This window comes from Passer domesticus, chromosome 7 (assembly GCF_036417665.1).
Source record: "Passer domesticus isolate bPasDom1 chromosome 7, bPasDom1.hap1, whole genome shotgun sequence".
Taxonomy (NCBI): domain Eukaryota; kingdom Metazoa; phylum Chordata; class Aves; order Passeriformes; family Passeridae; genus Passer; species Passer domesticus.
In genome coordinates, this window is record NC_087480.1 from 44029921 (window position 1) to 44045919 (window position 15999).

At 38.4% G+C, this 15999-nt stretch overlaps 1 protein-coding gene across 4 annotated transcripts in view; it reads right to left on the reverse strand.

Moving 5' to 3' along the window:
* Positions 1 to 15999, reverse strand: part of LOC135305018 (loricrin-like) — a 56490-nt gene that overhangs the window by 40266 nt on the left and 225 nt on the right. Inside the window, exons 1-2 of one of the 4 annotated variants that reach the window (XM_064428103.1) lie at positions 14965 to 15946; positions 11063 to 11207 (exon numbers count right to left, since the gene is read on the reverse strand). The exons of 1 other annotated variant lie outside the window; for it this stretch is intronic. In XM_064428103.1, coding sequence (XP_064284173.1) covers positions 11063 to 11068 — 6 coding nt within the window. In that variant the 5' untranslated portion in view covers positions 11069 to 11207; positions 14965 to 15946. Of the gene's footprint in view, positions 1 to 11062; positions 11208 to 11538; positions 11594 to 14964; positions 15947 to 15999 lie in introns of those variants that run through there. 2 more of the 4 variants (XM_064428105.1, XM_064428104.1) reach the window with 2 other exon arrangements.

The following is a 15999-nucleotide window of genomic DNA, read 5'->3' on the forward strand; positions in this document are numbered from 1 at the left end:
AAAACAGATTAATTGGGGCAAGGCCTATCCTACACCTAAAACTGATCATCCACTAAAGCTGAAACTTTTCTAGCATGTGTTTATATTCTAGAGGCTCTAGTTTTAAAATTACATCAGGGCATCTAAGTTCCAAACATTTGCTTTCAGCAAAAGGAATGCAGTAACTACTCTGTCTAAGATGATCTCGCTGACAGGTCTGGGCAGGTCTACACTTGCTTAGAACAACACAGAGATTTATAGCTGAGGATGAGCCCTACTTTTAGCTGAGAAGCAGTGTCTGCCAGCAGGACCTAACACTCAGTGGAGAAAAATGTGAGCTTGGCATGACTAAGGTAGGCATTAGAAGATGTACAGCTGGGAGTGGATGAACTGGAATGGGCAAGGTCGAGAGTATTAAAATTTGGCCTATTTCTTCTAATGAAATGCTCACAGAAGGATTGTACAGGGACAAGATACCATACAGCTGATATGTAAAAACCAGCAGAAGTAAATCACTCTTCAAAAAAACTGTTAGGAAGAATGTGTATGTAAATTTTATGTAAATTAGGAATTTAAAAAAATACAAGAAAATGGGGGTAGGCATTTAAAACATTGAAGGAAGAAGTTACAGTTTAATTATTTTCCCCTGAATCTTGCTCTTGAAATCTGTTTGGCTAGATGAGTGGAGAAAGATCTAATACTATGTATTGAGCCCAGCCAGCTCATTCTCAAACTTCCCAGGTGATTATCTTTCCATCTAATTCAAACTGTGTGAAATTATAAAGGACATACCATACCATGCTGCTACAGAAACTACCATACCAAGACTGCAGACCTCTTAAATTGGACAAATTCTTGTGCCTTGCTAAGAAGGCAAAAGCATATAAACATTGAAATGGAAAAAGAAAAACAGGAGAAAAGGGCCAGCAAAGTCAAATATTTGACTGGACTGGACTGAGGGCCCAAAGTAAGAGTTGCAAATAACATGCATTTTCCACCTTAACACTGGTAAACCTTCAGGTTTGAGTGACCCTAAAGTAGCTTTAAAGGACTGGGAACACTACTAGAAATTACCTTCATATGCAGCTCTTTCCCTGTCAGCTTTTTGTAAGAGCAATTAGAGGTCTTTGAAAGTCATAAGCTTTCAATTTGCTCCCCACATAAATCCCCATGCAGGGTTACAAGAGCAAGGCAAAGATGACCAAAAAAGTGATCAGTGGCCTAGATAGCCTCTGAAACAAAATTGCCCCTTTTTTCCTATCTCAGTATTAAATGTTTAATGGGCAGCAACAGGAAGTTTATAATTTCAGAGCACAAAAATTAACTTCCATTATAATTCATGTTTTTAATATATGGTGTTAGTAAGTACAGAGTAGAGAAATTCACTCTTCATTATTCATATATATAAAAAACCTCAAATTGTAATGTCTAGGTGCTTAGCTGCAAGGTACCTGAAATTTTATACATTTATAATTTATATTCTGGAGAAGTTTAAGTGATGTTTAATTGTAGAGGGTCACTTTGTTGGAAGGGTTCAACACAGAGTTCAAAGGCTGACACTGACCTGGAGCCCTAGAGAAATGGGATGGCCCTTAATTTATTATGAATTAATATTGTTGCTAGTGAAGACACATCACAAATTTTTGTGGCCTCTTGGTTAATGCTAACCTTGATTCCAATTCCCTCATTGTGGAAACACAACCTAGTTGGACACACACATTTTTCAATGTGCTGTGGCAGCTGAATGCAGATGATATGGAGAGGAGAAAAAATTAGCAGAAATTCTGGGCAAATTAATTTTGGTACATGCAACTGATAGGCTTTTGCCCACCCCCGCCAAAAAGGAAAATATTGTCTGTATTTTAAGTACTGAGAACAAAGATTATTATTTTTCCAGTCCCCTAGGTTTGTATGGTTGAATTTGTAATCCTGGGTTCTCAATGCTTTTGCTTTTCTAGCTAAAGGGGAGACTCCCTCACACCAACTTTGGGGTTGAACCAAAATCCAATGATACCCATGGCTTTGGCTTAGGATGTCAGCCAAGCTGCTGCTATTGATCTGCAATGCCACTTGTGGAAATGAAAAACTGAAATTCCCGTAAGCAGTTGAGAGAGACATTTCACTTCATTAAATAATAACTTATTAGAACTGCTCATGTATTCTAAAAATGTGAATAATAATAAATTAGAGCAGTGTTTTGACTTCTTATTGCTAGAACAGGAAACATCAGTTCAAGACACACACTTCTAGGTGTGTTCATTTTAGTAATTTCCTTTTGACCATCCTCTTGTATATCAGAAATCTTGTGAAATTTTTTCTCAAGTTTTTGCAATACAAGACTGAGAAACACAGGCTGCAGCATTACTAAACTAGACCCTTTTCACTATGGTGAAGTTTGGAACCGTGCAACCATGAGTTTATTTTACTGCAGCATGGGAGAAAGTTTAATCCACACTGTCCTACAGAAATAGGGGTTCAGTACGGCCCTGAATTTCTGTCTAAACAAACACACATGGTGGATAACTGAGGTAATCTCCAAAATCAGGATAAAAGGAAAAAAAATGGGAGATCACTGAAAATTGCTTCTATTTATGGCTCAGTCTCCAGTATTTAACAACCACAGAAAATCAGAAAATAAAATGGAAAGTGTAGCATTAGTGGTACTCTGATTTCAGCCCAGCCACTGATATTTATTTTGAGAGAGAATATAGTGAGAGGAGGGAGGGTTTTGTGAGGGAGCCAAAGGAGTGCTTCATATTTCATCACATCCTGTTTTCAACAGTTTCATTAGACTTACCCTACAATTAATTTTTGGAGCAGATCTTGCAGCACCCTAAGGATATCTGCTCTTTCCTGGCTTTGTGCTGCAGAATCTTGCACTGAACTGATGATAATTCTAAGCCATAAACTATTTTCAATTCATCAACAGTCTGTAAAGCAAATTATTTGCTGCATTCCAAAGTTCTAGATGACACATGAGTCTTGACCTGGAATGTTGGGGAGTTTGTAACACACCTTAGTAATCTGATCTTCTTTCTACTTGATCAAATATGACTTATTGATATTATTTTGTAGTTTAGAATAAGAAAAAATGAATTTTTCAGAAATTTTTTACTTGACATGCAGAAATCCAGTGGATTATACAAAACTGAAGTACTAATGAAGAGTGAAAATGAAAAGCACAGCATATACTACATGAGTGTATATGCTAATATACACTCATATAATGTAATTTTCATTTACAAGGCTAAAACTATCTGTAGAGCATGTTCAGTGTATTGGAAAGACTAGAGGCAAATTAATAAGCACAGAACCAGCTATTTCTTACACTATTTTTCCCAACAAAGTGCTTATTAATGAAAGTATTTAATAATGAATGGTTGAATTTAATGTTAGAGAAAATGTATCATTAGCTGAGCTGAAGTTTAAAGCTTTCTTTTTGTAGTATGGGATGAAAACAGGCTCCTAAAAATGAAGCTTGGGAGCCAGTAACAGCAATGTCACTTGTAGTACCAGAGGATAATGGTAATTATACTCTCCACTTGCAAGCGTATCAAAATCATACTTAGTGTTATGAAAATAGGAGGGTGTCTGCTTCAATCTATTTGCTAATCTAGATGAAGGACCCCTCTTTGCTCAGAAATGGTGTGACAGGAGAGGTGTGGATACACAAGGAAGACTATTTATTTATATGGCTTGGGAAACACCAAGTTAGGTGTGCCAGGCTTGAGCAACACCTATTATCATTTCTGCAGATAGCTTACTGCACTGAAATCAGCCCTGTGATAATTATTTCAGGACTTGATTAGGTGGCATTGCATCAGAACTCCATCTTCTACTTCATATCCAAACCATTTTACAAAAGAAGATTAATCCCAAAGTTCAAGTACTACTTGTTAGTAGTAGGATGAGAGAAAATGTACTTTCAGAAAATGATAAGGAAGAAAATGAATGGCTTAGGAAGAGGCAGGCAGCACTGATCAGTGTCACTGATCAGTGACACTTCTCATGGTAGGCTTATGCTTTAATGATAACATATGAGAAGTCTGATGCATACCAATATCTGAACATGGTTAGGCTGGCAACTGAAAATAACAATAATTGTTTTGTCTCCATTTATTTTTTTTTCAAGCATCAGAAGAAAAAAACTTGCTTAGGTGGCTCAACCATCCAATCTATATAAACAAAGATTTCTCAATTGCTTGGAACAGGAGTCCTTTATTGGATGTGAACTATTTGCACATATTAGGCATGAGCACTGTGCAGCACAGCTCAATTTATATAGCTGATGGTCAATAATTTCCTTATATCTTCATCTTGTGAGCTACTTCTAGAATATCCAATGGATTATTATGCAACAAATCATATAGTAACACTAACTTGACATGTTCTCAAAACTGATATATAAAATGGTTATTCAAGAACTAAAATGTCCATCTGCATCTTCAGCAAGCAAGTTATGTTTGGCTTATGAAAATAACCCAAACAACTCAAATATACAACCTTTAAAAAATTTATAGTAATTACTATTGGATTATTTCTAGAACTTTTGGTACTTGAAACTATGTATAAGACTAAAAACTCTGACTTAACATCTTTAAAAGATGACCACTTAAGTGATCTTTTCTGCAAAATGCAAATCTTATTGTGCAGATGCAGCAATTGGAATCACAGAGAAAAGAATAACTGAAGAAAATGCTTTTATTATGGCCTCCTTTCTCAGAGAACCATTTGATTCTCATCACAATAACAATGACTTTTTAGGAAAAAATATAGAAACATATATAACAATTACAACGATTAGTTCTTGAAATACAGCATCCAGAAAATGTCTGCTCCCACATTACAGATTTTGGAAAAAATACTGTCATTGTTACCTGGTTACTTCTGATAAACTACTTATGCTAGCTTTGTTGTTGGTTAAAATATATAAAAATCAACCAGTAGAATATTCAGCCTTTTAAATCAAGGAGATTGGTAAAGATGTACCTACTCTACTCCTAAAAGCATCAGTATCTTAACTTAAGCCTAATTAAATAAGAATTTAGTAAAGGGCTATTGATAATTGAAGTAGAAAAACATGAATGCCATCACATAGAAGGACACTCCTTTTCCCTCTTACCTCAGAACTTCCTAAAGGTGAAGAAATTACCTAAAAATGAAAAAGTCTCCCTTATGGCTTAGTCTCCCTACCTTGGACTGGATGTAGGAAATATGTTTTGTACATTTGACTGTATATTAAAAGTCCAAATACCAGAGACTGAGCAAAAATATTTTGCAAATTTTGTCAAACAAACCAAACAAATATGTCACTGTCAACAAATAGTTCTAACAAAAACTCAGTGAGGAGATTTTAATGGTCCAAGATGGAATCTGAGAATGTAAACTGTAATCCAGAGTAGATGACTGATTAGGGCAGCTCCATCTCAGGCAGCCTTCCTGATTCTAAGCAGGGTCTGTCTGCACCTATGTAAATGCTATAGCTCAGACCAGGAGTACATTTCACATCACTCCTGGAGCATCTGTATTCATGAATTTCATAAAACCTATCTTATTATTCCCCCCCCGCCCCTTTTTTAAGGTACTTTGCAGATGTCATTCTAGTGCATCTAGCCTTGGTAATAACTGTACTGTGCCAAGTTCTGCCTGACCCACCAGGTCCTTAATTATGCCAAGTCAGAATCTCTCACTAGCTATTCACACTCTTCTATTGAGAGATAGTTGTCATATGGTATCAAGAAGGATTTTCCTATGTGTAAGTTAAATAAATTCCTGGTGGCAATCTATTTTTACATTTTGTCTAAATGCAAATGACTGTTAAAATATTTTAGATTCTGGAAGTTGCTTCACTCATTTTTCTAAAATACCGTTCTTCCATGACCTGAACACAAAAACTTAGTGAAAGACACTTAGTGAAAGATTCTTCTTGTGTTTCTTTGCAGCAGCTACTGATGAGCCAGAGTGAGTGGGTAACATGGAGATGCTGTATGTATCCATTGGATTAAATTCCTACTAGACCGACTAATTTATTTCACCTGATAATAAATTATCATTTCCATCACTTTGACTCTTTAAATTTATTTTGACAAATTTAAATTTGTCAAAATAAAAAGATACTTATTAGCTAAATAAAAATTTTTTTGCAAGAAGATTTAGTAAGCTTACCGAAACAGGGGTTATGTTTGCTTATGGCATCATAATCCACACGAGAACACCTTCCTGGGGCTTCCACAGAAAGCCTTAATACAAGTATATTAATTTACTGATAGACACTTGGAAGGCCTAAGAGAAGCCAACAAAGGAACTGTTTAATTGTGGCCTTTTTTCAGTAGAAGGAGTTGATGCTTATTGTTAAGTATTTACAGGTCTCCTGTAGCTGTGCCAGAACTGGGACACACACCTTGGCACTGAGGACTTGTCAGTCAATCAGAGTCTAGATAGTTCCAGAGGTATTCCCTGACTGTTTCCCAAGCCCTTCCTTTCACTCTTCATAGCAGTGAGAAGTCACTGCAGAATGTGTGCTCATGTCACCTGGGTTGCACAGAGTTTTCCCTTTCAAATGCAGAAGGAGGTGAATTCCTATTCCTTCAGCAGTTAACACTGTAAGGAATAGTCAGGTAACAATTTTTGTTCAGTATTTATAACTTTTTTCATCGTGAATTTGAAATCTACTACAAGGGAAAAAACAACTCACTTTCTATAAATAGTCAGTTCCTAGCAGCTGGAACAATGTCTCCCTTTTATTTCAAAACAGTAAACATTCCTGGAATCATATCTGAAATACTTAACTGCAGTATATTTAGAATATCTACATTTTCAGGCACTTTTCTACTCACCATTCTGCAATTGTTTGATTGGACAGAGTTTAACAATGCTTCCCAACACAATCCCGATGCCCACAAATTCATTATCAAAACAAAAGAACCTGGCTTCTGTTTGGGATTCCCATTGCATGGTAATAGATAGTATTAACAGAAGTACAGTAATAGAACATGTAACAGACAAAGACTCACAGCAACCAATGTGATACGTGCTTTAGTAGTGCAAGTAGCTCTAGTTTGCAACAACTGCTTACTACAGTTAGCAGAATGAGAGACAATGGATCTAGAGGCTGAAGACCAAGCATGTCTACGGAGGCTTTTTTGACCTATATATTTATTCATTCCTAATTTCCTACAACATCACTGACTCTTCCATCAGACAGAACACGGTCTTCCTGTGTGAGCTGTGGCTTGTACCAAATTCCTACTGGCAAAGTCAATTTGTAAACCTTTGTACTCTTCTGGTAAGACTTTCAATCCTGAGGCTTGATTTACCAGATGAAAATTTTCATTCCTATAGACCAAGCCAGAAAATTTTCATTCCTATAGACCATAACTTTCACTAGGCTACGAAATCCTTTTTTTTCCTCAGGTAGTCAAGAATCAGATTCTTTAATCTCCCTTTTCCAAGATAAGGCAAAATGTTAACAATGTTAACAATGAGATGTGACTTCCTAGATAAAGTAATAACATGAGAATACACACAAGTCCTAGCATTTTGAAGAGGAGAATCTGTTTTGTAGGACAATGGGAGTGGAACATACAAAGCCCTGTCATTATTTCTGTGTCACATAACCCTGGATATAAAGTGCACACAAAGACTTGAACATAGAAGAAAATGCAGAAATTAACTGAAGAGAACATAGCAACAAAGAGCTGCAAACAGGTGAGGGATGGGCATCTAAAAATGCCTTTTTGCAGGGAATCGTGACTCGTTTGGTACCTTTTTGTGCAATGGAAAAAGGGAGTCCCTGGTGTGTAAGCAAGCCAAGCAATTTACAAGACCAGTAAAGTGCACGTGTGCTATACAGATAAATACTGCTTCTCTCAAGACAACATATTTTTCTGAAATAAATAAATAGGCTTCACACTAGTACTATTCCCTTCCATATACTAGTAATGAAAATGCTTTGAATTTACACTTTACTAAATTACAGATAACTAGCTCGTTAACTAAGGAAAAGATCATGTGTTTTTGAAATGGTCACTCTTGTGCTTTGCATTTGATTTTCCCCTTGTTTCTTGTATTACTCATGATGTTAAGCCTAAATGTAAGATTATCACCTTTTAGAGGCAAAGACCAAGTATTAAATCTTTGAAGCACAATGAATCCTAATTAGGTATAATCAATAATAATTATAGTTGTGTAATGGAAAATAGGAAGGTGAGGAAAAGGAAATGGCTGAGATCATAATAATTACTTTCTATTAGGACTGGCAGGGAAAACTAATGTGAGAAGCTGGTCACCTGAGAAAACAAATACCTATTTATTTGGGTTTTCCTTGGAGTTGAAATAGCTAAGTTAAAGTATACCAAGTATACACTAAACACGATTTATAACTTAAACTCTGGAAGCAGAGTGCACTACGTGTACTCTGAGGGGGTTGCTGTGGTAACCTCTTTGGAACGCAGCAATTACCGCCTACCTGGCAAATTGGAAGTGTTACATTCCTCTGCTAGTAATGCACTCCTCCATTTAGCCAGAGGTCAGGGAGGAGAAGGAGGTGACTCTCACGGAGAGAACAGTCAGAGCCACAGAGCTTTCTACCACAAGGGCAAAGATGCACTAGATGTTAAGCTCACAATATAAAGAGGGAATATATGGAATATATGGAACATGAAAGCCTGTTATACCCATGAGATACAAAATAACTTGGACAAAATCAGAAACTGAGCTCCATGACATTTCCGATCTAATGTTTTATGTTCCTACGAAGTGCAGGTTAGACCACTCCTGGTCTTCAGCGGGATTTTTTTGTTAGGATGGCTCCACAGAGAAGCTGCTGACCATCAAGGTTCTTGTGGGTACAGAGTCCCTCACTGCCAGGCTAGACCTGTAGAGATTGGTTGTACAGAGAGCCAAGGTAATCAGGTACTGTGTAACATGACCCACAGATTAAATTGTAAATCCTCTAGCTTTTGCTCTGCACTAAGAATCTACTGCCATGACTTCTTAGGGCCATCAGACCACTACAATCAGGGCACTACTGCTCATGAGGACTGACAAATAAGTTTTCTTGGGTTCCTTCAATCTGATGCTCCATTGACTAAATAAATTCCTTACAGAATGCATTTACTTTTTTTTTTTTTTTGTGATACATTTGAACACAATTATGATACATAATCCTCCTCATGGAGAAGTGTTAATTTACTCTAATCCATTATTATAAAGACCTTCAAGCTTAGTATGATGCTATCCTCAGTATGAAAGGCAGGCTATTTATTAACATCTTATCACCCTTTCACAAAAGAATAGCATCCTTATAGCAACTGTAATTATGGAGATACAGCAATATAAATGTCCTTAATGCATTTTTTAATTAGGTTTAGTAAGTGAAAATATTTGGGAGAGTCAACCCAAGGTCAGTAGTCTAAGGACCACTTTGCAGTGATTCACCACTCTGCAGTGATTCAGGAACCACTGAGTGAGAATTTCCACAGCTGCTCAAGAAAATACATTATCCCAGGTGCTACAGCCACAGTCAGTGCCATGTGCACTGCTGAGGCACAAACGTGCCTTTGCAGCTCTGCTGTAAAAGGGTTAAATATCCACACCACAAAGGTGCTTGAAATAGTTCCCAAGATTATTTCAAAAGAAGTAATACAACTGAGAATGAAGAAAGGGCTGCAGAACAGCATAGGAAAAGGGTAAAAAGATAATGGAAACCCATCTCAAGTCAGAAGTACCTGAGGAAGAACATACTAACATAGATAGTTAGTCCACAGTATTTAGCAGTGGAGTTAGATACTTTCAACTTCAAATATAAGCTTCACAGAAACAAGAGGGCTCTTTAGGTAATTTAAAAAAAATATTTCTAATGCTTTCTCTATTGATGTGGAAGTAAAACAAAGGTAGGAGTGTGTGTCTTCCAGTAGGAGTACTAGAGATGTGGTTTTTCAGAGTAGAAGATAAACCTGTGGTCAAAGATATAAATTATGGAATGTTTTTAAACAACCTGTGTAGAAATAATATATAGAAACAACTTTCATGAATTAGTTCCTATATGCCATGTAATTTTCTGCAGAACATGGCATGGTGAATAACATCTCTAAAGGCATTCAGTGAATATTTGAGCTGTTCCATTGTATCAAACCATATGATGATCCAAAGAAAGAACTGTTCTGGAAACTTTTGTGACACATTTCAGCACTCAATCTGCAGACCATGCTTGAAACAGAGCCCAGAAGGCTGTTATGTACAGCTAGGTCAGACATCAGCATAGGCTGTGAGGTTTCCTTAAGGCTAAACATGTGATGTGACAGATGTGAGAACAAGAACTGTAAATTGTAGGAGATTAGTATTTATTCTTTATAAATTAAATACTTAACTACATGTAGTGCAATTTAAAGGCACATGCAGCAGCAGACCTGCAGGTCTGCTGCAAAGCATGGTGAGATTTGGCATGGTGTGAAATGCTGTATAATCCCTGGCACACGTACAGTGGGATTACAGACCAAGCACATTCAGGTGGATCCTGGCACAGGGCAGACAGCAGCAGCTCCTGAGGAGGGCAGTGCTCAGACAAAACATCAGCGGTACTGGGGCACTGTGGCAGTGACCTAAGCAGGCAGAATTAACACTGAACACGGGGGAAACTAATTCTGGACTCCCTGTGTTTAAATGTCTGTCTTGTGCTGAATGTGCCGCTGTGTAAAATGATGGCCCATTACCAGTCACTCCTCATCCATGTATTAACAACAGGAGGGTTTTTTCTTTCAATAGTAGCCCCAGCAGTGGAAGCAGCATTTAGAAATCACATGCAGCAGTGGCAGCAAAATCAGTGGTTCTTAGCTTAGAAGACAGACTCAGCTAAGTAGGATTTGGGTTAGCAGCATTCTTATTTTCAGCAGAAAATGGTTAATTGTGAGAGGCAGTGAAAATGACCAAGCAAGAAATAAAGATCAAAACTTTCCAAAAAGAAGTGTGCCCACCAGGTAGTACTACTTGCCATCCACTTTCCACATGTTCTAAAGCTACCAAAAGTTCTTAGAGTGTAACAATCACAATTTTCCAAGAAAGCAAGATAAGGGCTCAGAGACACCTGCATACCATGCCAATGTCCCTTCAGTTAATTCAGAGCAATCCTTAAATTTTTAGCACTGGAAACATACAAGTGTGAGTGGTGTGTACTAATTGCTGTCACAACTATTTAGCATCCTATTTCAAAGGATCCTCATGTCAGTTTCCTGAAAAGAAATGTAACATAACATGGTATTTAACAAAGCATTCATAGTGAAAAATGGTAAAGATGTAGTATCCTTGACTTCTACTGCTTCCCCCATGTTTGAAAATATATTTACATCAAACAGGTACGTGTTGAAAGAGTGTATTTATTAGCAACACATTGAGTATATAATTATAGCAAATTAAATAGAGTACGCTGAGAATTAAATTTATGAGACAAAAGATACTATTACAGCAATTATTATTCTGAGTTACCTTCTGTATATGGCATCAAAAGACTTTAAAATGTTACATTCAAGCACATAAAACCTTTGAGTCTGATGTAGTACTTACGTTTCCAGGGATTTTGATGATTCTGGGTGAAATTCACAATAGCATTTTAGCTATGCTGAAGAAGGGTGAAAGATAGAGAAATTGAGTCTGCTTTAAGACACCTTAGTGAACTGGCTGAAGAGGTGGAAATATGGCTGACAAAATAATGCCAATTTTTCACTTCAGCCAAGTGAAAAATGTTTCTTCAGCCTCTACAGGAGTTCTTGTCCCTATGAGATTCAATATTTAGAAAGTTTCTAGTGCTCAGAAGTGAAAACCAGGTGATAATTGAAATGAGTTTGGAAATTCATCTGTGGTCACAGCTGGTTCCTCAAGCTGTGTATCCCTTCAGCGGTCAGAACTCCTGGTCAGGGCAGTGTTGCACTTTGGTGCAAGAGCAGCAGAGCCCTGGGGCTGTGCTGTCTGCTCCACTGAAACACAGGGTCATACAGACGAGCCAGGAGGCCCAGAGGTAAACTGCAGCTTCCCCCTCTCCATCATTTTTGCTGGACTACAGCATGCAGACACACCAGACATCAGAACTTCCTCTCTTTCCTACTTTCTCCCTTTGAAACACTCCCCAGGTAAGGGAACATCCTCCTTGTCTCTCCTGGGTGTTCACTCAGTCCTTCTCCCTTTCTGCACTCCCTTTCTCCCTTTCATCCTCAACCATCACCCCATGTCTGACCTTCCTGAAGGATTCACTAACCACCAAGCAGTAGGGTTGCTCTTCACATAGTCAAACATTAAGTTAAAATTCAAACACTGGGGTTCTGCCCTCCAGGAGATTCTTTTTGAAAGAGCTGTACTGCAGCTCTCTCTCTAAAGAAATATTGAAGTCATTTATAATTTGAATGGCAGTAGACACAGAAACACCCCCTCCCCACAATTACATGGAGCCTTTTATGTTAAATGAAATCAGGGAGACAGATAGGAAGCAAGATGACATTTAACATCAATATTCCGTTTAGAACAATCAGTTTAGAACAACATCAGTTTAGAACAATCACTTCATAACCAATAAAAAGTATCTGCTGAAATTTGGAAGAAATGCTTAATTACCTAACTGAAGGGTTCTTATCTCAGCTACTAAACTAATAAACATTTACTTTTAAAATATTATAACTTTTGGGCTTCTCTGCTCAATCCTCCAGCACAGACAAAACAAGACTTTCTAATAACACAGGTACAAATTTCCAAATCCTAGTGCTTTTAAGGAATTTTTATAAGGTCTTATTTGAAAACATGATGGAAATAACCAGAGGAACACCTGTCTACTGCTACCACTATCATCCCCCACCCACCGATCCTCAACTAGTTTTTGATTTTAACATTCCTGAAGAGAATGTTTCCAGCAATTTTATAAATTCAAAGTACTAAATTTTACCAGATTTTTGGGACTACAGCAGAATTTAGAGCATGTTATGTTAGACTCCAGCAAGGGTACCTACAAGGAAGGCAAAAAAACCCCTGTGCGTGAGGGGGAAACTGCTTCAAGGCAACTATTGTGACAATGAACCCCAGCACAGCACAGACTCCCTACCCTGGAATAAATTGCATTGCTACATCTGATTTATTCTTTTAACTGCTGTTTGCAAAGGTGTATAAACTGTCTAAAGACAAAATTATGCAAAAATAAACCTGCAATTATTCAAGGCATAGAAATTAAATAACTCTAGATTTACTCTGATCCAGGTGATAGCAGCATCTGGTTCTTAAATGTAACTAAATGGTGCCTGGAGGGCTTGGAAAAACTGCAGTAACCTAACTGTTCCTAACACATGAACCTGGCCCTCCAGAGGCCTGCAGGGAGACCTCCAGCACTACTAGCCAGGCAGCCATTACAAGAAAACAAAACCAGCTCTTGAACAGCTGTCCCAGTAGGTCTGATTATAGGCTTTACAAATTACAAAATTATCTTGAACATGTGGGTGTTCCCATCCAGCTTCAGCAAGTGGAATAACTGCTAGAAAATGCAGCCCGTTAAACACACAATGAATGCCACTAAAAAATATCCATGTGACAACATACTTAAGTTAAAACACCCCACAGTTATAGTGAAAAATTGCCCAGGCAGAATTATTTTCAGTTTTCACATTACATTTTTTTGTGATTTTTAGAGTCACAGTCACATAAACATATGCATAAACATAGCATTTAAGGAAACAGAAAAAAATTGCCAGCAATTACAGAAGCATTAAATAAACTCTGATGCAAATAATAAATAAATGCCTAACATACACCTGGTTTCATATCCTAGCATTTCCCATTTTTAGGAGATTAATAGATTCTTGAACTTTGCAATAAAACAGGATTACTGGATTTTTTAATACTGAAATACTCATTAGTTCCAGTTATCCCTTGAAAAAATCCAGATGTCACTAAACCATCAAAGATGTATTCCTTTCCCACTTCTCCCACATGAGGATATATTAACGAAACATTTTCTAGACATTTAAAAATGTTTAGATTTCATTATGATTTTGATGTGCGGGAGATTTGAGCCGTCCACGGGCAGCCCAGCGAGTGGAGCTGTGCAGGAATGCAGAGCCCTGAGGGAGCGGGGGAGAGGAACGGGCCGGGCCAGCGGGGCCACCCTCTGCTGCCAGGCTGGAAATGTTCATTTCTATCTATAATAAAGAGCTGCACTATTCTTACCCCATCCGTCATCCCCAGCTTTCTACTGAGGTATTCACCCCCAGCCCACTGCGCTAGTCCCTGGGTTACCATACATTCAAGTAAGATCCCTTCTAAGATGCCATCCCTGACACTCTAATCAGTCATTCATATCCACAAAATTTACACACTAACTAACCTCAAAATCCTACCCCAAGTTCTCCTTAGGTATAATACTGTGACACATCTTGGCAACACTCAACCTACTATTGCCCTCCAACGACTGCTTTTGCTAAGACACTATTAGCTCATGATTTGGCTGCACTTCAGGGTGCTACACAAGCAGCTGGGAGCCTTACTCCTGCATTTGGAACTGATTTCTCATTGCATACTATTTAAACAGGTACCCCTCTCCAGGTCTAGGCTGCATCTAGGACCCTTATAGACAGTGGCCATAAGACAAATTACAAAAAAATTTAAAAAACAGACGCTGAATGTATCCCCACAAAAGAACAGATTGTTCATTTTGTAGAAACCTTTTCCTTGAGATGTCACTTGCAAGAATTAATCTTTCAGCTTTCTCAAATTATGTAACTGTGACTCTAAAAATCACCTTAAAAAAAGACTCCCACTATTATAATTTAATCCTACTCTAGAGCATCATGCTTTAAAACAATTGTACTTATAAGTCTGTAAATCATGTGACTGCAAGTATCTTCCTTTAGAACTGATAAGAAGACATCATTTTATGTTTCTCACCACCACAGAAAATTAAGATCCAGTTTATTTGCCAGTCCGAACTCAGTAATACAGAACTCCAAAAAAACTTACCTCCTTTAGTATCTGGAGTCCACATCATCCAGCTTAAGACCCTTGTCAGGCTGCAGCATTATTATCTTCTTTCCTGGCCAGTTTCCATTCTCATTGCAATAAGGCACTGTATGAAGCATAGTCTCTCTGTCTGAAGTTGTACTGAGATATTGCTATGGCACACAAAGGGAAGGGAAGTGCTCATGGATCTCTCAGATTGCGTGAGTTTATGTGAAGTGAACAAGTTTATTATTTGTCAAATATAGTCAGTTGTACTGAACCTTGTGTAATATGCTGAGATTATTATTCATAGGGTGAACAGCTGCCTGTGGCTGAAAGGTTGCAAACAGAACAGACACACAGCTGAGATTAAGATTTTGGAAAGAAACAGGTTCAAGGAGGTAGTACATCATGAGACAAACATGTCACAGGCCAGCGAGACTGGACAAGTGCTTACAGAGGCACAAGAGCCTGGAACAGCACAGATGGCTCAGACTGCCACCTGACTAGCCACAGTCTGCTTTGGATAGTATTCTCAGGTTCACTTTCATACCACCACACATTAATTCTACTTCAGAATCTGACCCTGTAAAAAACAGCTGTCACTAAAACAAAGTCAACTTAGTGCCTCGTTCAGCCACTGGTGCTCTGAAATCAACACGCCCCATTAAAAATGGCCATTGGTCCACTTGGTCACTTGCACTTTCATGCCAAATTGAGAACTGGGAAGCCTCTGTTTTAATTTAGTCAGTAATTTACGAGAAATACCAAATGCACAGGCAAATCTGGCAGAATGTGAATAGACCTGATCCCTCCCTTGTACCGCTACACTAAACAGGTACAACCCCCCAGATGCTCACGGGCAAGTACACTTTCCTTGTTCCTGTTTCCAGGTACACTCAAAAAGGGAAACAAGCCGTCAGCTGGGGCATGTTTCCCCAGCTTTCCCGGGGAGAGTGCGGCTGAGCCGCCCGCAGCCGGCGGTGCGCAGAGCCCGGCTGAGGCCCCGCGGCGCCGTCCCGCGCTGAGGGCCCCGGGCGGGCCGAGGCCGGGGGC